Here is a 22529-nt window from a genome sequence, read left to right on the forward strand (position 1 = left end):
TTCTTAATACCTTCCACAGAGCATCTCTATCAACTCTATCATATGCCTTCTCCAGATCCATAAATGCTACATACAAATCCATTTGCTTTTCTAAGTATTTCTCACATACATTCTTCAAAGCAAACACCTGATCCACACATCCTCTACCACTTCTGAAACCGCACTGCTCTTCCCCAATCTGATGCTCTGTACATGCCTGGGGATAGGGGATAGGGGAGAAAGAATACTTCCCACGTATTCCCTGCGTGTCGTAGAAGGCGACTAAAAGGGGAGGGAGTGGGTGGCTGGAAATCCTCCCCTTTCTTTTTTTTTTTTCTTTTTTTTTTTTATTTCCAAAAGAAGCAACAGAGAAGGGGTCAGGTGAGGATATTCCCTCTAAGGCCCAGTTCTCTGTTCTTAATGCTACCTCGCTAACGCGGGAAATGGCAAATAGTATAAAGAAAAAAAAAAAACCTGTAAAGTATACTCTATGAATTATTTTGCTTTTGAAAAAGTAAAAGCAATTTATAGTAGTCAGTATTTGAGGTAAAAAAAGAAATATTAATTAATGATGTGTGAAGGCAGATTTGTCCATTCGTATCTATAATAGCAGTGGGTAGTAGCTCCTTTACAGGTGTTATAAAGCTTGATATGATTATATGTTGTTAATCATTCATTTGAGCTCCTCAGATGCTTGAAGACGTAATATTTAAATGTGAAGAGGTTATAGGAAGAGGGAAATGCAGATGAATGAGAATTTCATAGCTTTTGATGTTCAGGCCTTAAGTGGCTGGGACACATGCAGAAAGTTCATGGGAGCATTCGCTGAAATAACACCCATACAGTAGAGAGAAGGTATCTACATCATGGGGGTTGGTTAGTGAGGGACGGTTTTACAGCAGTGATAACAAGAGGTAGGAAAGTGGAAGGTAACTGATTCTATGCTAGGATAGAATGAGGTGAAGGAAGTTAGACTCTAGATATCGAACACCAGCTAAAAAGAAAAATAGGTAAGTAAATTATGTAATGCTATGTAAGTTGGGTTTCCAGGATAGAGTGGAGATTTAATTATACTCATGTTTCTTTGTTATCGCAAGGATGAAGTGTAGTGTTGAAGTTAATTACTAGGAAATGAGTTAAAGGTATGAATTGTGTTTTTCATGAGTTGAGCTTAACCGGGTTACTACATCCCTATTACAGGATGCTGTATAGGTCCAAATTAAGAGGGAAATTGTGTTCACTACAAGAAGAAAAGCAACTGTTGGAATCAAGAGAAAGAGAGTGAGTTGAAGTATGTAGTGGACTCACTGGTAAGAGTGACTAAGGTTAGAGGTTGAAGAAAGATCATTGTTGGTGTAAAGAAAGAGAATTGGCAATAAGACAGACCCATGAGGGACACCACTATTGAAAGGGTAAGAAGGAGAAGTCATTCTGTTAGTGGCTAGTGCAAAGGAATGACTAGAAAGGAAACTAAGTCTTAGAAAACAGAGAGAAACATAAAATCCAAAGGAAGGAAGCTTAGAAAGCAAAGACTTGTGTTACACCCTCTCAATGCTTGGACAGTGACAAAAGATTCACTAAAATCTGCTGAGAGGACACAAGATGAGTCACACAGAAGAGATCACTGAAGGACCTTCATTTGCAAAGGCTGTATTAGTAACCTGAAAGAAGGGAATGATATTTTAGATGCTTAATAAAGTGAAGATTAAGGAGAATTTCAAAGATTGGCAACTGCAGAAGTGAGAGCAAGGGGGTGATAATCATAAGGATTAGAATATTCTCCTTTCATAGGGCTGGGGTTAATGTGGACATGTTTCCAAATAGAGAAGGTTAGGATTTTTAGAAAGAGAAAATAAGCATGCAAGGATTGAAGTTAGCAACGAGATACTATACTTAAGGGCACAAGAAGGGATGCCATCCAGACCTTACTTAGAAGACTTTGCATGAGGACATTAAAAGAGAGGTTGTAGGCTAAGTGGAAAGATGTATTTGGGAGGACTAGATGTGTAATCACCCAAAGGAAAAATGGAGGGAAATAAGTTACCAGAAGGAGCAGTACGCTTGGAGTTTACTATAGATTGATCAGGGTGGAGAAGTTAAGGAAAGGTTGAATTGCAAAAGTTATTAAAAATGCTTTTGGTTAACGACAAAAATGATTCATTTGAAAAAGTCAGGTCAGTAGTCTTTCATTCTATGAAAGCAAAGATTCTGAGTTTCTAGAAATAAAGATGATGTGATATGTGGTTTAAGTATTTTAGCAATACTTAGTGGTGAGTATTGAAAAAGAAATATTGCAATTAATAAGCATATGAAGGAATAATTAGGTGGTGTGGCCATGAATGATGTTCCAGGACTTTGGACAAGGTGGATTGATCCTGGTGAAGTAGAATTCACAGCCCCAGATAAAAGAAATTGAAGGAGTGTGTATGTGATAAAGGTGCAGATTTTAATGAATATGTGAGAATAAGTGATAACAGCTGTGTTTACAGGATTTTGAGCATGAAAATTGAAATAAAAATTGTAGAGTATTTCAAATTAAATTTAAGTTACTTATTTAGAATACTCTTAGAACCTAATAACTGCAGTTTTTGTTTTGCTATTGGATATACTTTTTATGCTGTAGGTTAATTTCATGGTACTTAATATAAGTGTTGTGTTTAATTGTAACTTTTAAGTAAATATTTTTGCAATCAAACACTGTAAAAAGTATGAAGCCAGTAAGTTATCCGACACATGCACCATTTCCCTTTCACATGAATTAGAGAAGAATAGGAAGTAGTCATGTTGTTGTCTAATCTATTGATGGCATTTTATGAACTTGGATTCTACTGGCACTGTTTCATTGAAGCATTGGCTTATATTACATATGTAGATAGAATTATTTAATCAAAATCCTCCTCCTCACATAATTTAAATAAAATTTTTGTATAAGCAGTAGATCTGAGATAAAGATATCAGGAAAACATATTTTTTTAATTGATATCAAGATATGTTGTTTAATGCTGAAATATACTTACCACTTAATTGAATTCCAAAAATAGCCTCAAAATAGAATCATGTGATGATTGTGTAACAAATGTCTATAACTTTCTCAGAGATGATGAAAATATGCAAGATATTTTCATTATTTTATTCTTAGAAATTTAACCTTTGTGATGTAATCACAAATTCTCAGTTAATGTCAAAGTTTTCTGGATGCCTGTATGATAATTCTGATTTCTGTGCAACAAAAAAAATAAATTTTATTTTCAACTGAAGCCTTACGAATGAATAATAGTTAGTACTTTACCCAGTTACCAATACATTTCAGAGACCACTCAAGCTTCCGAAATACCAGAGCAGACAGCTACAATAACCGTGCTGAAGGATTCTTGAGATAAGGATATGCTGAAGAATTTTCTTAGGAGATCCTCTGGCACATCTCTTCCACTATTAAGTGTCAGATCCTACAAACATCGCCTACCTAGTATCCTGTCCAGCATCGCAGTGTTGAAGGACTGATATTCAAATTGACAGGAAGCAATATATTGCCATTTTCTAGAAAACAAATGCATTTTCAAATGAGGGAAATATATTTTTCAACCTTTTATTAATTATTATCTATGCTAAATAAATTATTGTTATTCTTAAGGATGAAATTATTTTTGAAACAATATTATATTGAAGAAAGAGGACTTGTTTTTGTGGTTGATGACATGATAAAGTATGTTGGAGTAAAAATGTACTCCCTCAGTAGAGTGAAATTAGGCAAGACAGCATTCATAATATATTGTATGAAGCATGTAAAATGACATACATTTAATGCAAAAGATTAAAGAGGTACAATTTTTTTTTTTTTGTAGTCAACCATAGTGAAAGTAGTGTAAAACACTAGTTTCACTGTACAACTGTGACATACCTTGCTAGAAGTTAACTGATATTATCTATATCAATACTCTGGTTGTGTGAATCTTTGGTACTCATTGATAAGACACCACAGAAAAGTTGTAAAAGATTAAATAAAGTGAATATAACAGGTAAAATCAATTTATTAAACACAAGTAGAATGTACAACAGGAATATGTCTACTATTATTAACTCAATTCCCAGTTACATAAGGAGGATCAGGTACACATAGCCCCTAAAAGAGAAATACGAATCTCCACACCTGTTGTTTGTTTGTTTTTTAGTTTGCTTGCACACTAAATTGATACATCAAAATGGAAACGAACCACCATTCATATTACCCATGTATAGAAATAAATTCCAATTCATATATCATATAATAGGGTCACTGCACAGTACAAGGTAGGTACCAAAAATGTTCACATGGTAGATTATTGTGCTATAACGTGACAACCAATATCATGTAAATAAGGAGTTAAGGACCATGGACTCTCCCAAAAAAGCCTGAAATATACTCAAACCCTTATGTAAGTACTGAAAATAATGTACCAAATAACACTCAAAACATTATCCAAGCAATTAAAATACAATACAACACATGGAAAATAAGATAGGTATCTGCCTATTTGTCATATGTACCTTCGGGACTCAAGATAGGCGAGGTAAGGCTTTGTTGAATATTTTCTTTGAATGTGTTGATAATCTTTAGTTCATGCATTTGGGTAAGAACCTCCATAAGAGATCAAATTAGAAAAACAAAATTTACTGTATCTTTCACAGAAAATGTAGATGTTTTTATCTGAAATATGATCACTTGCCTTACCTCACTTGCCTGAATTGCAAATGTTTACTGTACCACCTGCATTTTCAATATTTTTCTTAATATGCAAGTTATTGTAAGGGAATTTTTCGTTAACCTACATAAGAAAAATGTGTAGAAAACTATTCAAAAGATTACAATATACCATATCATTCACCAGGTAAGATTTACATTTTGAACGCTGTGACAACCACTCTGCACTCCCCTCCCTGAGCTGTAAATGTGTAAACTATACACTTGTACTGCTGTTGCAGTATATCTCTTAATATTGTCCTCTCTGTAATTCATTATTAGTGTATGAATTAGTCATAAACATAATAGAGGGAACCGAGTATAAAATTTTGAAAATATATAAATTATCTTATCATTCACCGAGTGAAACATGAATTATATAAACAAAAGATGCTGTGCAGAAATATGAATGATACAGCACTGTATAGTTTAGATTGTTTCCAATTCAGGAAGGGAAGTGGTCAGTCATCTCACAATTAAAACAAAACATCTTAGTTCTTACAATTAAAAACAAACATCTTAGTCAGTGAATATGGTAAATTGTATTCTCTATTTATTTTTTTCTTTGTTTATGCAGTTCTCTTCAATATGTTCATACCTAATGCATGAATAAATGGTATAAAATGAATACTAAGGGAAAAAATATACAAAAACTTATATTTTTCTTAATATTCATGCAGATAACTATTACTTCATACATCTGGCAAGAACATAATGACAGGCTGTGTATTAAAAACAAAATATAGCATTTACCGAGGAGGATGTATGTTTTTAACTATGAGACGAACCGACCACTAGCCTCCCTGAACTTTAAATGATTTAGACAGTATACTACTGTACTGTCCATATTTCTCACAGCATTATTCTTAATAATGTGCTCTATGTAATTCATTTTTAGTATATGAATTAGTGAATAACCTGCTGAATAATATCAATGCTATTTATTGTATTTGTATGTGAATAGGCCAGTATAGTACTGTGTTCAGGATCTGTGTGAGGCGAGTGGTGATTTATATTCTAAGCGGCATATTGTACATCTGTGTTGGCATAAAATGGTTCTGTAGCCAGTTATTTCCATCTCAGTGGCAGGTTTGTATACATGATGATTATGAGGATGATATAGCATGAATTATAAGATAAAAAACAGTGATCTTCATTTTATAACAATTGTTTTGAATTTTATTCATTATATGCCATGGGCTATTGCTGTAATAATAAATAGAATTCAATTACAATTGTATTTTTGATAATTTTCTCTTAAAAAGAAATATATTTATTAATTTTGCTTTGTCACTGTCTCCCACGTTTGCGAGGTAGCGCAAGGAAACAGACGAAAGAAATGGCCTAACCCACCCCCATACACATGTATATACATACACGTCCACACACACAAATATACATACCTATACATCTCAATGTACACATATATATACACACACAGACACATACATATATACCCATGCACACAATTCACACTGTCTGCCTTTATTCATTCCCATCGCCACCTCGCCACACATGGAATACCATCCCCCTCCCCCCTCATGTGTGCGAGGTAGCGCTAGGAAAAGACAACAAAGGCCCCATTTGTTCACACTCAGTCTCTAGCTGTCATGCAATAATGCCCGAAACCACAGCTCCCTTTCCACATCCAGGCCCCACACAACTTTCCATGGTTTACCCCAGACGCTTCACTTGCCCTGATTCAATCCACTGACAGCACGTCAACCCCGGTATACCACATCGATCCAATTCACTCTATTCCTTGCCCGCCTTTCACCCTCCTGCATGTTCAGGCCCCAATCACTCAAAATCTTTTTCACTCCATCTTTCCACCTCCAATTTGGTCTCCCACTTCTCCTCGTTCCCTCCACCTCCGACACATATATCCTCTTGGTCAATCTTTCCTCACTCAATCTCTCCATGTGCCCAAACCATTTCAAAACACCCTCTTCTGCTCTCTCAACCACGCTCTTTTTATTTCGACACATCTCTCTTACCCTTACATTACTTACTCGATCAAACCACCTCACACCACACTTTGTCCTCAAACATCTCATTTCCAGCACATCCACCCTCCTGCGCACAACTCTATCCATAGCCCACACCTTGCAACCATACAACATTGTTGGAACCACTATTCCCTCAAACATACCCATTTTTGCTTTCCAAGATACTGTTCTCGACTTCCACACATTCTTCAAGGCTCCCAGGATTTTCGCCCCCTCCCCCACCCTATGATTTACTTCCGCTTCCATGGTTCCATCCGCTGCCAGATCCACTCCCAGATATCAAAACACTTTACTTCCTCCAGTTTTTCTCCATTCAAACGTACCTCCCAATTGACTTGACCCTCAACCCTACTGTACCTAATAACCTTGCTCTTTATTCACATTTACTCTTAACTTTCTTCTTTCACACACTTTACCAAACTCAGTCACCAGCTTCTGCAGTTTCTCACATGAATCAGCCACCAGCGCTGTATCATCAGCGAACAACAACTGACTCACTTCCCAAGCTCTCTCATCCACAACAGACTTCATACTTACCCCTCTTTCCAAAACTCTTGCATTCACCTCCCTAACAACCCCATCCATAAAGAAATTAAACAACTATGGAGACATCACACACCCCTGCCGCAAACCTACATTCACTGAGAACCAATCACTTTCCTCTCTTCCTACACGTACACATGCCTTACATACTCGATAAAAACTTTTCACTGCTTCTAACAACTTGCCTCCCACACCAAAAAGAAATATAATGATATAATGATAAAACTGGGAAGCACAATAAGTTGGGCTAAACAAACACAGAAGACATATGAAATCACTTGCCTGGTTGACTGTTAAGCTGGCACACCCTCATTATCCTCCTCAGACGATGACATCCACGTCACAAAATACTTCTCAAAAGTATTATATTCAATATATGAACTTGGTAGTTTTGTTTAAATCATAATACGAAAAACTCTGTTTACAATATGTGTGAAAATACCAACAAATGTTATGTAGAAGTCCTACAAATCAGCATAAAAATAATGTTTACTCTATCTATATCTCTAATGCCCCATTCCCTCAAGGAACTCCTATTAAAAGGGTGGCTGAGGCAAAAGTGCCTCCATTTATCTCTGTCCTTAAATGCTTCCCTTGCATAGACCATTAAATGAATTCTTCCACCATTTATCTCCCTCCAGTACTCTTCCACTGTATTTCCCCATGTCATGGATGGTCTTCCTCTCACACCAAGCCTTTTTAATTGTATTGTCAAGACTCCATATTGCAATTTTTTCACGATCCCAAACTGCCTTTAAGTATTCTGTTTAACCCACTCTGCCACTCCACAATTTATTCACTTTGCATGATCTGCCATACTGAATCTCTCATACACCCCCTCAGTTCTTTCTTCATTTCATTTAGTCATGCCACATGCTTCTCTCAAATAGCTCATTTCCTCGGCCTGAGTTCTTGACCTAATGCTTTCCAGGTCTGTGTTTCGGCTGCAAGGGTCAGGGTCAGGAGGACTATACTGTCCCTTAATCCCTTCTTCACTTCCACGCTTACATCCATACCATACCTTTCAATATTTTATTAAGGGATCCAATAACTCTTCTAACATGTTCTGTTCTCTCCCTTATCTTTCTTTCCATATCACCAAACTTACCCAAGATAGCTTCTTAATACATAAATTCTCTCACTGCTTCCAGTCTTCCTACCCTATTTGTATAATGCAGTTTAGGAAACTTTCTTCCCTCAATCTACAGGGCTTTGCAAAACCTATACTTTCACTCAATTTCCTTGTAAATATCATTACTTTACTTTTACTTTCATTTACCTTCAACTGCCTTTCCTTATACACAACATAAAACATTCTTGCCACCTTCTGCAACTCCTCTTCTCTCAGCAAACAACACAGTATCATCTGCAAACAGGCTTGTCACTAGACAACATACCTCACCACTACACTCCATCTCTGCAACCGCTTTCCCTTGTGTTGCTTTCATCTGTCTTATCACTCCATCCATATATATGTTATAAACCCACAATGACATAACACAGCTCTGGTTCAAAATAATGTATACTGAAATTTTCACTCAACTTTCCATCCACTCTTACAAATGTATTTGCTCCTATACAGAGGGCTTTCACACCATCCATTAGTTGTCTCCCTACCCCATATATCCTTAACATATCCCATATATCTTCCACTCAACTCTCATACGCTTTCTCTGGATCCATAGAAGCTGCATACAGCTTTGAACCTTTCGCTAGATGCTTTGTGGCCAGCGTATATCTTGTGATGTCAAGTATAGCTGTGTAATAGAATGTGCGTGATGATTTCATGATACTTATTCTTGTAATTACACAGTTGGGTATGAGCTACACTTACTCCTATATAGTGTAACTTAATCTTTGATGTTTCTATCTATCTATCTATATCCTTGACATCTGTTCCAACTGGAACTCCCTCAAGGGGATGGCTATGGCAAGAGAGTCTCCATAACTAGTGGATTCCATTGCCACTTCTTAGCCTTTAGTGCCCCACCCTTAACATAGGGCATTTCTAATGCAGTGTTTGCATAAGCTCCTACCTAATACTTCTACTACCAAATGTATCTACCTAATGCTCCTGCTTAAATGTTCCTACTATTGCTCCTACCATTTTGCCAAAAGGCAGGGCTAGCGCATAGTGCTCACTGCAGGAAAAAAATCTTCGATATTTTACGAAAACCCTTTCCAAATTTCTAGGGTAGGATTTTTTTTGTGGGTGTGTATAAATGTTAAAGGGTTAAATGAAAGAGCATCCTCCATCTTCATCTTGATAGATTTGCTTTTGTTCTTTATGAAGCAGATGCTACCCTCATTTATGCCAAAACAGCGAGTAAGTTCCAAAGCAATCGACCCACTCTTAAGTTTATTCAGTATCTTAAACAGGCTTTGTCGTATTAGGAGTACCTACCAGACACTTAAACATTGTGGTGACTGGTTCAAGTGGGCAAAAGTGTAGAAACTTGCAAGTGAAAAAAAGGCCATGTTCTTACTCTCTGAAAGCTAGCAAAGAACTGATGCAGGAGGCAGCATCATATGCACAGCTTCAGCATCACACAGGGCACAGACAGTTGGTCTTGCATGTTAGATCCAGGACCAGACTTAGGAAGCATAATCAAGTTTTGGTCTATGTTCTGACCTGCACATCAAACATTTCTGTTTGCCACCAGAAAGTTTGCATCCTTAACAGTTCTCCTAATGTGGATTGTGATGACTGGTTAAGCATAGTGTTATCTTCTGGGTCTCTTTCACATACTCTTCTACTTATTTCCAATTAGATAACTGTCAAAGTGAGGCTTTCCTTTAATGTGTCTCATCCTTGTTCCTATGCATTTTGATGAATTTCATCAAACAGTTACAGACCAACTATGAAATTTATCAAGGTCTCCTCATAAGCTGATGTAATCTATTTCATTTTTCCTTGCTTCTCTTATGACCTCATGGTCAGGTAAGAATCCAGTCCATCAAGCAAGTTACTGACATATGCCAAGAAGAGCAAAGGGACTAAGATAAACCCTGCAGCATGCCATTGATGACATGATCTCATTTCGAAAATGCTCCTCTCCCTAACCTGAATTTTTTACTCCCTTCCATTAATGTAGTCTTCTTTCCAGATGTCATCCCTGCCTATGTACTCAGCTTTTAAATCAACTACCAATGATGTATGGTGTCAAAAGTTTTCTGGCAGTACAGAAACATAAAATCTACCAATCCATCTCTTTGATCTAAGAAGCAGCTCATTTTTGTCAGAGAAGTCTGAGATATCTGTAAAGCATGACCTCAACCCCAAACCTTTGCTACTTTCTAGTTTGGTTGTTTCTCCTATGTAAATAGTTTTCCATATGCTTTCGTACAAAATTTTCCTGTGGTTTTCTGAAATAATTTAAAAAGGGAGTTGTTTTTTGGGGTTTAAACAATTTTAAAACCTTTTTTAAAAACCCAAATCAAAAAATTTTTTAAAAAAAGAATTTTAAATTAGGTGCCGGGAGGTTTCAATAAATTTCAAAATTTTCTTACTTTTTTCCGCCCCTTTCCAAGGGGGTTTGGTTTGGACAGCGGGGCCAAAAGTATTCCTTATTTTTTTATTTGCTTATTTTAATTATTTTTTAAGAATTTTAAAATAAATTTTATTTTTTTTTTTTTTTTTTTTTCTTTTCCTCCCCCTTTTTGGCGGTCCCAAAGGAAAAAACAGAAAAAAAGGGCCCAAAACCCCCCCCATCCATTTTAATCAAAAACCCACACCCCTTTTACTTTCCACCCACAGCCTTTTCCTTGGTTTACCCCGAGCTTCAAATCCCCTTGATTAAATTTCCACTGACAGCAGGGTAAACCCCCTGTATACCACATCGCTCCAATTCCTCTATTCCTTCCCCTCCTTTCACCCTCCTCCCATGTTCAGGCCCCGATCACAAAAAATCTTTTTCACTCCATTTTTTTCCACCTCCAATTTGGTCTCCCTTTCTCCTCGTTCCCTCCACCTCCGACACATATATCCTCTTGGTAAATTTTTCCCTCACTCATTCTCTCCATGTGCCCAAACCATTTCAAAACACCCTCTTCTGCTCTCTCAACCACGCTCTTTTTATTTCCACACATCTCTCTTACCCTTACATTACTTACTCGATCAAACCACCTCACACCACACATTTTCCTCAAACATCTCATTTCCAGCACATCCATCCTCCTGCGCACATCTCTATCCATAGCCCACGCCTCGCAACCATACAACATTGTTGGAACCACTATTCCTTCAAACATACCCATTTTTGCTTTCCGAGATAATGTTCTCGACTTCCACACATTCTTCAAGGCCCCCAGAATTTTCGCCCCCTCCCCCACCCTATGATCCACTTCCGCTTCCATGGTTCCATCCGCTGCCAGATCCACTCCCAGATATCTAAAACACTTCACTTCCTCCAGTTTTTCTCCATTCAAACTCACCTCCCAATTGACTTGACCCTCAACCCTACTGTACCTCATAACCTTGCTCTTATTCACATTTACTCTTAACTTTCTTCTTTCACACACTTTACCAAACTCAGTCACCAGCTTCTGCAGTTTCTCACATGAATCAGCCACCAGCGCTGTATCATCAGCGAACAACAACTGACTCACTTCCCAAGCTCTCTCATCCCCAACAGACTTCATACTTGCCCCTCTTTCCAAAACTCTTGCATTCACCTCCCTAACAACCCCATCCATAAACAAATTAAACAACCATGGAGACATCACACACCCCTGCTGCAAACCTACATTCACTGAGAACCAATCACTTTCATCTCTTCCTAAACGTACACATGCCTTACATCCTCGATAAAAACTTTTCACTGCTTCTAACAACTTGCCTCCCACACCATATATTCTTAATACCTTCCACAGAGCATCTCTATCAACTCTATCATATGCCTTCTCCAGATCCATAAATGCTACATACAAATCCATTTGCTTTTCTAAGTATTTCTCACATACATTCTTCAAAGCAAACACCTGATCCGCACATCCTCTACCACTTCTGAAACCACACTGCTCTTCCCCAATCTGATGCTCTGTACATGCCTTCACCCTCTCAATCAATACCCTCCCATATAATTTACCAGGAATACTCAACAAACTTATACCTCTGTAATTTGAGCACTCACTCTTATCCCCTTTGCCTTTGTACAATGGCACTATGCACGCATTCCGCCAATCCTCAGGCACCTCACCGTGAGTCATACATACATTAAATAACCTTACCAACCAGTCAACAATACAGTCACCCCCTTTTTTAATAAATTCCACTGCAATACCATCCAAACCTGCTGCCTTGCCGGCTTTCATCTTCCGCAAAGCTTTTACTACCTCTTCTCTGTTTACCAAATCATTTTCCCTAACCCTCTCATATATATATATATATATATATATATATATATATATATATATATATATATATATATATATATATATATATATATTTATATATATGGGGTGGGTTGGGCCTTTATTTCGTCTGTTTCCTTGCGCTACCTCACAAACGCGGGAGACAGCGACAAAGCAAAAAAAAATATATATATATATATATATATATATATATATATTTTTTGCCGGTCTCCCGCGTTTCCGAGGTAGCGCAAGGAAACAGACGAAAGAAATGGCCCAACCCACCCCCATACTCATGTATATACATACGTCCACACACGCAAATATACATACCTACACAGCTTTCCATGGTTTACCCCAGATGCTTCACATGCCCTGATTCAATCCACTGACAGCATGTCAACCCCGGTATACCACATCGATCCAATTCACTCTATTCCTTGCCCGCCTTTCACCCTCCTGCATGTTCAGGCCCCGATCACACAAAATCTTTTTCACTCCATCTTTCCACCTCCAATTTGGTCTCCCACTTCTCCTCGTTCCCTCCACCTCCGACACATATATCCTCTTGGTCAATCTTTCCTCACTCATTCTCTCCATGTGCCCAAACCATTTCAAAACACCCTCTTCTGCTCTCTCAACCACGCTCTTTTTATTTCCACACATCTCTCTTACCCTTACGTTACTTACTCGATCAAACCACCTCACACCACACATTGTCCTCAAACATCTCATTTCCAGCATATCCATCCTCCTGCGCACAACTCTATCCATAGCCCATGCCTCGCAACCATACAAAATTGTTGGAACCACTATTCCTTCAAACATACCCATTTTTGCTTTCCGAGATAATGTTCTCGACTTCCACACATTCTTCAAGGCTCCCAGAATTTTCGCCCCCTCCCCCACCCTATGATCCACTTCCGCTTCCATGGTTCCATCCGCTGCCAGATCCACTCCCACATATCTAAAACACTTTACTTCCTCCAGTTTTTCTCCATTCAAACTTACCTCCCAATTGACTTGACCCTCAACCCTACTGTACCTAATAACCTTGCTCTTATTCACATTTACTCTTAACTTTCTTCTTTCACACACTTTACCAAACTCAGTCACCAGCTTCTGCAGTTTCTCACATGAATCAGCCACCAGCGCTGTATCATCAGCGAACAACAACTGACTCACTTCCCAAGCTCTCTCATCCACAACAGACTTCATACTTGCCCCTCTTTCCAAAACTCTTGCATTCACCTCCCTAACAACCCCATCCATAAACAAATTAAACAACCATGGAGACATCACACACCCCTGCCGCAAACCTACATTCACTGAGAACCAAAATATGTATATATATATATATATATATATATATATATATATATATATATATATACATAAACGCCCATATACATACATATACAAATCAACATATATCTACATACACATGTATATATTTATACTTGCCTGCCTTCATCCATTCCTGGCGCTACCACACCCAAAAAGAAACAGCATTGCTACCCCCTGCTTCAGCGAGGTAACACCAGGAAAACAGACAAAAAGGCCACATTTGTTCACAGTCAGTCTCTAGCTGCCATGTGTAATGCACCAAAACCACAGCTCCCTATCCACATCCAGGCCCCACAGACCTTTCCATGGTTTACTCCAGATGCTGAATATGTATTTCATAACAATGATCTTTTGTATTTGATTACTGTTCCTGGTCTCTACCACATGGCACAACACATATGCAGCTGCACTGGATCAAAGGGCATAAGTCAATAAGTTTAACTGCCTCATACTAAAAAAAAAATGTGTAACTCCAGTTCAGGAAAAATCATAGTGAGGTGAGCAGTCACTTAAGAAAGAAAAAACAAAGACGTGGTAAAATGATGGAGCAAATTACTTATTTCATAAAACAGCTGTAACTATAGAACAATAAACAAATATACCGGAGTTTTGCATACGATAAATCTTAATAAAAATACCTGAGAACAAGGGCAAATGATAGTATGATAAAAAGGAGAGGTCCCAGCCATGAGGAAATCAGCTGCCCTTGCATGCTCACTTAACTTGAAAGCCAAAGGCCTGTCCTGCTCTTTGTTAGCCTATGGATATGGGGCTAGAGACCCAGTTCAGCAGACTTAATTCCCATAAAAAGTGATTGTGAACTTACATGGAGAAAGCTGTATGCATTAGATCCATCCTTATAAATGGAAACAGAATTAAAGATAAAAGACAAATAAAAAGGACTCTCTTTTGGTGTACATTCTTTTGCTTTCTATTGAACAAGCTTCACTTTAAACATAAGTACCTTGCCAGTGTAGAGTAAAAGGAGATGGTCATTGAGGATATTCAAAAACTTCTGTGTCAGAGGTATCTTATAGGTAGACACTGTAAGTGGCGTTCCCCTACTGCTTACGCCAAGCTTAGCACCTCCTATCAGTCCACCAACCTGTCGTTCAATTTAAATCTTAAACAAAGACATAAGTTGGTTATGCATGTAAGTGAAATGAGTGTTTTTATACTCTATCCATGTCATGCTTGAGGGACATAGTCATAATATACAAAGATGTACTCCTATCCATATTTTGCATGGACCCAGAATATATGGTCTCACTTGTGATGTCTTATTTTTTCAAATAGTTCAAGAAATACAGGTATATTTAACTCATCTGTGGTAAGTGTCTGCAAAGGTTGATTAGGTGACTATGGGCAGTGAGCACAGATCATATATATAGTGAAAACCTATATTCTCACCATCTAGCCCCACAGCCCAATAATGTAACCCAGTGTCCAACACCCAGTATAACATCCCATCACCTTGTCTTACATCCCTAACACCTAGTTTCACATGCTCATCACCTAGCCCCACATGCCTAGAACACACCCAACACCCAATCAACTGACATCATGATGTGCTCTGTCAGAGTAGCATGATATCACAGTAACAACAGAAACCTGGATGTGTTTTACTAAACAATCCCTTACTGGCAGATTTTGCATTTTCAGTGGTAGGAAACACAGACCCACACTTCTTCATCTGCCACTCATCACCACTTTCAGTCACCTTCCTCTTTCCACCACCTCCTTTCCTGCCTCTTGCTACTTCATATGTGTTTATCATCAATAAAATACAACTACAGTATAGTAAAAACTATCTATTTATGTAACTCTCTAAAACCCATTCCCTTCAGAAACTCCCTCAAGGGGATGGCCATGGCAAGGGAGGCTCACCCTTCACAGGCCACTGGCAGAGGGCAACCCTAGTGTTTTCAGAGGCTTCTACCTATTATTCCTATCTTCTGCTTCTACCTAATGTGTCTACCTAATGTTCCTGTCTAATGTTCCAACCTACTACTAATATGTAATGCTCCCAGTTAATGTTCATACCTACTACTACTACTACCTAATGTTTCTGTCTAATGTTCCTACGTACTACTTCTATCTCCTGCTCCTCACATTTTTCCAAAGGCAGGGGGAGTGCACAGTGCTCACTACAGGAAAATCTAGAGTAACAAAGAATGAGTTAAGCGCTGTCAAGTGTTATGAGTGACAGGGAGAGATTGTATGTTTATGGACAGACTGCCAGCAGTCCATGGGTGAGTAAGGCAGAAAAAACAACTACCTGGCTCAAAGTAGTCAAGTTAACAACCACTGAAGTGCTGGCTCAGCATGCAGCCATCACTAACCCTCCTGATACCTGGGCAGGTAGGACTGGCAATATACCTCCCTAGCCAATGGCTGCCTTCCAACTGCTTCCTACTAAAACAAAGTAGCAATAACACAAAACAGTCATTCAATCATAAACTGCTCACTGCCATCCTTACTTGATTCCCTCCTTCTACAACTTCTATCCCTCCCTCTTGCTTGCCTTGTGATACAAACTTTTCTATTTTTCAAATTGTTTCATTATCATCATAGCTACAGAATAGTTAAAACTGTACAGTAACAATGCAAAGCAGTCATTTTATCATACAAGAAAGTCAAATCAGTGCTGAGACAAAAGAGTATGGGGTCAAAAGTAATTCAAATTTTTTTTATAATGAGTCTTTCCCATGTAGTAAATGCACTTGTTTCCTAATTCATAAATTGTCATAAAATTCCAGTGAATTAGCTGCCATCATCTTGGAAATACCAATAATTACAGATACTCACATGTGAAATTACATATCTATCTTGTCATCACTCTTTTATGCCTCCTAAACTAAAGTATGTATTACAAAAACAGTAGAACAAAAACAATAACTTCTACTACACAAACCTGGTCCTGCCATCCCCCACCAGTAGTGAGCCACTGCTCAATGCACAAAGTGGCATGGATAAGGTGTGAGTGACGTGGTACTGGATGTCCCATCAAGACCATGACTACTGAAATCAATGTACCTGCTAGAAGACTGCTACCTCCTAAACCTGATCCTTGGGGTAAATGCGACCAAACTTCTACTTCTACTCCACCACCATACCTACAAACAAAATTAGAAAAGAACAAGAATTAGTTACCCAACTCTTTTACCATCAGACATGACATACAAGATCATATATCACTCACATACACCTACACTTGTGTGTCATGTCCCATTGTCGTTTTCTGGCCTGTAACATCCATGTTAAAAAGTTTAGGAAAAATGCAATGAATAAGATGCAATTCCTTTAAAAATTATCTATTTATCTATAATTCCCTTTCCATATACATGAGAAATGTTAATTGCATACAGCCTCTCAGTTCATTCACCACATCCTCACATTTTTTCACTATGTGCCAAAGATGATCTGTCAAGTTAGGAAACTATGAAGACTTTAACACCAAGTTAAGTCTGTAGCTTCAATAATCATCAACGAATGTGGTAAAAATTGGACAAGAGACTGGTGTGAAGAAATACCAGGAGAGATTGAGTGTAGAATGGCAAAAGGTGAGAGTTAATGAAGCAAGGGTGGTGATTGAGGGAAGAGAGGTATTTAGGGAAATAGTGCTGGAATGTGTGAGGGATGCATGTGGCATACAAAAGGTGGGGGTTGGGCAGATTATAAAGGGTATGAGTGGTGGGATGAAGAAGTAAAGCTGCTGGAGAAAGAGAAACAGGTATTTGGGTTGAACATACAGGGAAGGAGTGCAAGTAATAGAGGGATGTATAAGAGAAAGTGGCTGGATGTCAAGAGTAAGGTGCAGAGGTTAAATGAAAAACCTTAGAAATGGGAGAGATACAATGTCAATCCAGTGAGAGTCTGAACATGAGAAATTTCCCCGTGAATCCAGTAACATCTAACTTTCACGCATCATTATAAAAACTTGTGAGGCTTCCATTTCCTCCATACAGTGTTTTCTACAATGACATATTATCTAATGTAACTTCATTCTATGGGGTGAATAAAATCACAAATTTTGTTCATAAATCTTGAGGCTCCTATTTACTACTAAAGTCAAAGGGTTAAGTACACTAAAAGTAGGCTACTCTTCCTGAAGGCTTAATATCTGCAAGGTTCTTTTCCCTTACACTATGGCTGCAGGGAAACCTGGCTACCATTGTGTGAGCAAAAACACCAGAAAAAAATCTCTTGAGAATATATCATACTCATTTAAAGATATGAATACATCAATATGAAAATTGAAAAATTAATCCTTTATACAACTTTGTTTCACCATGGCGGAGTGCTGAATTTAGTTAACTAAGCACATAATTAAAAAAGAAGGTTCAAAAACTTAAACACAAATTACATTCTTATTAGATTATCAACAAGCATGCAGAAGCCAAAATGAAAATTTATATCCTTTATCTACCTTTGCTTTGTCATGAAGTTTACACTTATAATTCAAAACAGTGTGTGGAAATCTTGTCTCATATGGTGGATGTTGTAGTTAACTGATAGCATATGAATATATCACAATTTAAGGGTGGAAGTGAACAATTACAGGTCAAGAATCACTAACAAAGGCAAAATCACACAAGTGAAGGGCACACTGAATATTTCTCAAGGAACCTGGATATTACCTGTTCTGCAACTGTAGGGCCAAAGAGTCTTCACTTGTGAGGTCTATCACCTGACAGTAAACTAACACAGCCTTCACTAGAGCACCTGGAGCAATGGGGTTGTCATAATCACGAAGATGATCTACTTCAGTCCAGGTCAAACGCACATCTCCTCCAGACCAATCACGAAGAACACATACTACATGGAATTCAGGTACCATTCGTGCACGAGCACCAATCGGTTTCTTCTTGTTAATCTGGACATATAATCAAAATTGATATTCTTTTGTTATATGTATGAAGCATAAAATACAGGTGAAGATTATAAATAAAACCTATCAAGGTCCCTAGCCATGGCAAATGTTCAGGTTATTTCTCTTTCCTCATTCATTCATAACTGTCATCACTGTACTACCTCTTTCTCTGACAGATATCAGAAACATATATGAGGAAAGACATGTAGTTTTAAGTGTCCAACAGGAACAGAGGATATTCAGAATTATATAACTGGAAATGTGGGTGATGAAAGGAAGGCAGATGTAGTTTTAGGTTCAAATGAAGAGGAAAAATAATGTAGAAAAAAATATACACTACCTCATTAACATAGGAAATGGCAATCAACAAAAAATAAATAAATAAAAAAACAAAAAGGAGACTGAACCACTTGAAACATAAGGTAAGAATTAAGGGAATCATAAGAAATCAGGCAGTATATTTTTCATTAATGTCATTATTACTAAATAATCATTGCCATCATTATTTTCTTTCTTTCATAAATGTTCACCATTTCCCATATGAGCGAGGTAACACCAAAAACAGATGACAGAACAGTAGCCATGAACCAGGACTTTCTATTGTGAGGTACTGTGAAATTTAAAATCAGAGTATACATATGGGTACATCAAGCCTCAAATACAGAGGAATGGTATGAAAGAGGAAGAAATGGTTTCCTAAAAGATGTTAAAAAGCAAAGGAACTTTAAGATGCGCAGTGGTGAAGATATAGAGAGCACTCTAACCAGTTAGCATTTGCATGGTATATGAGAGCATGTAACATGTATAACAAGATAACGAATGAGGAACAAGTAACTCTGAAAAGAAAACTGGGGACAAGGCAGGTGAAAACCTAAAAGTTTCCCATAAATTCATCATGGGTCAGTTGTAAGCTAAGGAGCAGCTACTCAGGCTAAGAGAATCAAAGGGAAAAACTGAGGAGGATAATGATATAACTTTGTCATCTCTCCTTTGGCCTTGTGCAGACATCTGGGTATGGAATGGCAAGATTCCTGAAGTATCCTAGGTCCACATTTTAGGGCCACTGGGTCTTGATCTGAAAGGGGTGAGACACTGATGAGGTGATGCAGGAAGCAGCCACCTGATCATACATTCTGAGTGCCTTATGTGCCTCAAAATCTGTGTACCCACATTTTCTAATTTCCAAGTAAGAACATGAGCTTTCTTCTCCTTAGGAAGGTAAGAGCTAACCATCTTGAAGCACAGGTGGAGGAAATACAGTGCCTAGAAGCAATATTCCCAAAATGAAGTGGCAGCCTGGAAAAGTACATGAAGAACACTGTTCCCTCAAGACAGCCTGAGGCACATTAAGGCAGGTTACTGGTGCTCACAACATTAGATACACTAGTCTCAGATATCATATGCATCAAGGTTTCATCCTGAGGATGTCATATGCTTGTACCCACAATAAACCTTAGCTGTGTACTGTCTGTGAAAACATATAGGGTGGACGGTCAATGTTTTTTTACATATATATAATAATGACTTGCTAAAGGTATGGAATCCTTCATGAAATTTTTGTAGACAATGCAAGGGTCATGTGGGAAGTGATAAGCAAAGAAGATTGCACCAGCTTACAAGGGTACCTAAACAAACTCCAAAGTTAGTCTGAGAAGTGGCTGATGAAATTTAACCCAAGTAAATCTAAAGTAATGAGGATGGAACAAAGTGAAAGCCAGCCTTAATAAAATTATCAACTAACAGGAAATAAGCATCAAGGTTCTGTGTCTGCAAAAGACTTTAGAATATACGTCATCCCTAACCTATCAACGGACTCCCATACTAGAGAATGGTTAAGAAAACAAACTGTCTGCTGACAAATATCAAAATAGCTTTCACATATACTGATAACAAAATAGCTGTTAATATCCTACATAGGCTAAAACTAGAATATGCTTCCCAAGTTTGGTTACTACACCTAAAGAAGCACAAAGAGCTCATACATATGGTCAAGAGTAGGGTAACAAAGATGGCACCTGAATTACAAGAGTTAAGCAACAGGAAAAAGCTAGAGGCTTTAAATTTAATCATCTTTGGGGGAGTGAAGACTGAAGGGTGACCTGATCACATTTAAGATTTTTCAAAAGATTGACAAAGTGGACAGTGGACAGTTCTTCAAGATAAGCAGGGAGAGAGCTTATCTTAAGAGATTAAGAAACTTGTAAAGAAATATTCTTATAGTATAAGAGTGGCGGGAGATGAAAAAGATTGACTGAAAACATGGTTAATGCGAAGAGCATACACAAATATATGAGTGGCGGGAGATGAAAAAAATTGACTGAAAACATGGTTAATGCAAAGAGCATACATAAATATATGAAGTTATATGACAGTAGAATGTTCAAGAGATTGCATCCCATGTGTAAAACTCCCACCTCATACAGTACAAACTGGTAATTACAGAAAATATAATTTTTACTATTATCATAATTATCAACATCATTATCATTATACAGGGGCACTAGTTTCTAAAGATGACTTTGTGTTTTTCCTTTATCACACAAACACACATACACACACACACTCTTGTTCAACCTTTGGTCTCCAAAGTCCTTCTACTGCTGATAGTGTCTTATGCCAGTCAGTCTGCAAGGCCTACTACATTTTCAATCTGTTAAGTAAACTAACCACTGAAGCATGCTGAGGCAAATCTAGCAGTAACTCTACCATCTATGTCAAAACTACTGTTGCCCAGCCCAATGATTTAGTACTTTATTCACAGGTTATGACCTGCTTCCCAAATCTTCCTATCTATATAACTATGATTTGAACATGTTCAAGTTTAACAGCTTTTGCTTTACACAGCTTAGACAATTAACTGAAGTACAGACTGGCATGTGAATCACTAACATTTTCTCTTGGTAAAACAACTTCATATTTTCAAATAATACAACACTTCATCCAGGGTTTACTAATAAAAGCTGTTTCTACTACTCAGCCTGAACTTTAGGAAAGAGTTTTCTGGAAGTTTGAGAGTGCTAAAGCTACAGGTTCAACTGACCTCAGTTAGGGCACAATAACTCAACAACTACTTTGTCTGGTAGGTTCATGAAATATAGTTTACAGTGTAGCTAAACTTTCCATGCCAAGGTTCAGAGGCTCTCACTAAACACAGATGGCAAGCAAGCATTATTCAAGCTCTGTCAATTCAAAGAACTAAAAATTGTTACAATCAGTAGTCTAATACATACCTTGATGGCAATGTTTAATACTGATCCTCCTTGTTCATAACAAATGGGAGGAGTATCAGTCCATCCTCCTGCTAAATCAATACGAGCAGGTGATAGTGCTTCCACCCACACTCCAACATTCAACCTCTGACACAGTTTTGGTAATACCCACATTGCTGACACATGTACATTTGCTGTCTCCACCTTTGTTAAGGAAACATATATAAAAGTCTCTTAGTCTAAATAATTTTGCTTCTTAAAATAAATAATAAGCAATCATTACAAATGAACTTGAAAATATATACAAAGGAGTAACTATGTGTACTAAAATGGGTACTCATCATACACATGCACACATACAAACATATATGAAATGTAATTCAGAAGTTACAATCCACAAAATTTAAAGCACAATCCCTTATCCAAAACTCTCTTACTTTTCAAGACTTGGAAATAAAACTTTTCTAAAATCATTTCAGCTTTCCAAGTTGAAAGACAAA

The 22529-nt window shown here is 37.7% G+C and overlaps 2 protein-coding genes across 7 annotated transcripts in view; one reads left to right on the forward strand and one right to left on the reverse strand.

The window, feature by feature from the left end:
• The window catches only part of LOC139749750 (eukaryotic translation initiation factor 4E type 2-like), a 46270-nt gene extending 40344 nt beyond the window's left edge, over nt 1–5926 (forward strand). Inside the window, exon 8 of one of the 2 annotated variants that reach the window (XR_011713030.1) lies at nt 3290–4001. Coding sequence is in view for 1 of the 2 variants with exons in the window: in XM_071663953.1 (XP_071520054.1) it covers nt 3290–3359 (70 nt within the window). In the remaining variant the exon portion in view is untranslated. Of the gene's footprint in view, nt 1–3289 lie in introns of both variants that reach the window. The other variant, XM_071663953.1, reaches the window with a different exon arrangement.
• A 7015-nt stretch (nt 5927–12941) lies between these two features.
• Nucleotides 12942–22529, reverse strand: part of LOC139749751 (L-fucose kinase-like) — a 44652-nt gene continuing 35064 nt past the window's right edge. For all 5 annotated transcript variants that reach the window (XM_071663958.1, XM_071663957.1, XM_071663956.1 and 2 more), the window contains exons 11-14: nt 22051–22233; nt 18588–18823; nt 16862–17063; nt 12942–15052 (exon numbers count right to left, since the gene is read on the reverse strand). In XM_071663958.1, coding sequence (XP_071520059.1) covers nt 14879–15052; nt 16862–17063; nt 18588–18823; nt 22051–22233 — 795 coding nt within the window. In that variant the 3' untranslated portion in view covers nt 12942–14878. The remainder of the gene's footprint in view (nt 15053–16861; nt 17064–18587; nt 18824–22050; nt 22234–22529) is intronic.

The sequence above is a fragment of the Panulirus ornatus genome, chromosome 8 (genome assembly GCF_036320965.1).
Source record: "Panulirus ornatus isolate Po-2019 chromosome 8, ASM3632096v1, whole genome shotgun sequence".
Classification (NCBI taxonomy): Eukaryota; Metazoa; Arthropoda; class Malacostraca; order Decapoda; family Palinuridae; genus Panulirus; species Panulirus ornatus.